The sequence below is a fragment of the Aplysia californica genome, unplaced genomic scaffold (assembly GCF_000002075.1).
Source record: "Aplysia californica isolate F4 #8 unplaced genomic scaffold, AplCal3.0 scaffold00124, whole genome shotgun sequence".
Taxonomy (NCBI): domain Eukaryota; kingdom Metazoa; phylum Mollusca; class Gastropoda; order Aplysiida; family Aplysiidae; genus Aplysia; species Aplysia californica.
This window is the reverse complement of record NW_004797394.1, coordinates 571828-573464: the sequence shown is the minus strand read 5'-3', so window position 1 is coordinate 573464 and position 1637 is coordinate 571828. Positions and strand designations below refer to the sequence as shown.

Here is a 1637-nt window from a genome sequence, read left to right as displayed (position 1 = left end):
CACACACACACACACACACACACTCCCCCCATCTCTCTCTCACACACACAGACACACACACACACAAACAGACACACACATACACACACATACTTATATCCACAGACACGCAAAGTACTGACTCCATCAAACAATTTCCCCCCTGCACCAGCTGCATAAAATTATCTTGGCCAAGCTCTCTTAGTCGAGGACAAGACGCCAAAAGGTATAATAAGAGCGTCTAGATCGAGGCCCAAAATTATCAATTTATGGTCAGTCCAGCTGACCTATGTACATTGTAATGTCTTTGATGACGTAAGGAAGGATTCCTTTGGGCCAGTAGTGTGGTAGATCGGACACTTATGTCTCGACGAGATGGCGGGTGTTTGGCAACGTTCTTGAAAATGGCATTTACAGACAGCGAGACACACATTTGTGCAAATACACACACATACACACAGATACACATACACAAGTACATACATCATACACGCATACTCACAAACACACACACACACACGTGCACACACACACACACACACACACACACACACACACACACACACACACACACATCTATCCAGCTCACCTATAGCGTCTGTAAGGACGTATGGAATGATTCCCTTCGGCCAGCGCAACGATAGATCAGACACTATGGCCCGTCGAGATCTTGCGTGGTCCGCAACGTCCTCGATATTGTCCACCACCTCGTCTTCCTGAAAAAAAATATAGATTTTGAAAATATAGTCGAAATTGTCCAATACGGCCACTCAGTAATCGAGGGAGGAGAGAATTGGTAATCTTAGACAGGTGGACACATGCGTGCTAACATGAACTTTTGCAGTTGCAAGCGCCGTAAGTTTTTAAAAGATATGTTTACGTATTACGCTGTGTCATAATTTAGAAGAAATTCAAGGGGTGAGGATGGGGGCAGTGGGAGTGGCTTTTGTACAAGTGATTGTCTTAGACAGGTGGCCGTTAGAACAGGCTTTTTCTTCTTCAAGCGTCAGGTCTGGAGCAGACATTGACGATCATGGTACCCCACTCCTTCCTGTTGTCTGTCTTCATGACCAGCTCGGTTTTCCTAGATGTGTTATTAGTTGCTAAGTTGTTCAAATCTGTGTACGTGTTCTTTCTATTCCTCTGCTCTTCTTTCTCTCTAGGCTTCCACACAGTAACAGCTTCTCCAATCCCCCCCCCTTATCTATCTCCTTTCCTCTCTTTCCTCCCCCCACCCTCACCTCCCTTCTCTCTCTCATGTACACAAAGCCCCCCCCTCCCCCACACACACAAAGCACACAGTAACTCATCCGTCAATATCTATGTCATCATAATCGTGCTACTACAAACAGCCTTCGCATGAGCCCATAACCCCAGGATGACCCTACATTCTGATATTATCAAATGTATTTTTTTATAATGCAGACAAAGGACCGAGTACTGAGTTCTCAAATTACAAAGCTTAACTGAGTGTGCGCATATTGTGGGTAGCAGGTGAAGGAGTAGATGGTAATAAATTTGATCTTACTTGTCTTCCAACCCCCCTCTTCGATTCCAACTCCGAGCCACATTGTCAGCAACGTATCTATGATATCTCTATTTCTATTATTTATACTTTTATTTCCTCCTCCTCCCCCTCCTCCTCCTCCTCCTCCTCC

At 45.0% G+C, this 1637-nt stretch overlaps 1 protein-coding gene across 1 annotated transcript in view; it reads right to left on the bottom strand.

The window, feature by feature from the left end:
• The window catches only part of LOC101848513, a gene marked incomplete in the record, with an annotated part of 83813 nt that overhangs the window by 40383 nt on the left and 41793 nt on the right, over nt 1-1637 (bottom strand). The window contains 1 exon segment of the mRNA XM_013081279.2: nt 569-695. Coding sequence (XP_012936733.1) covers nt 569-695 — 127 coding nt within the window.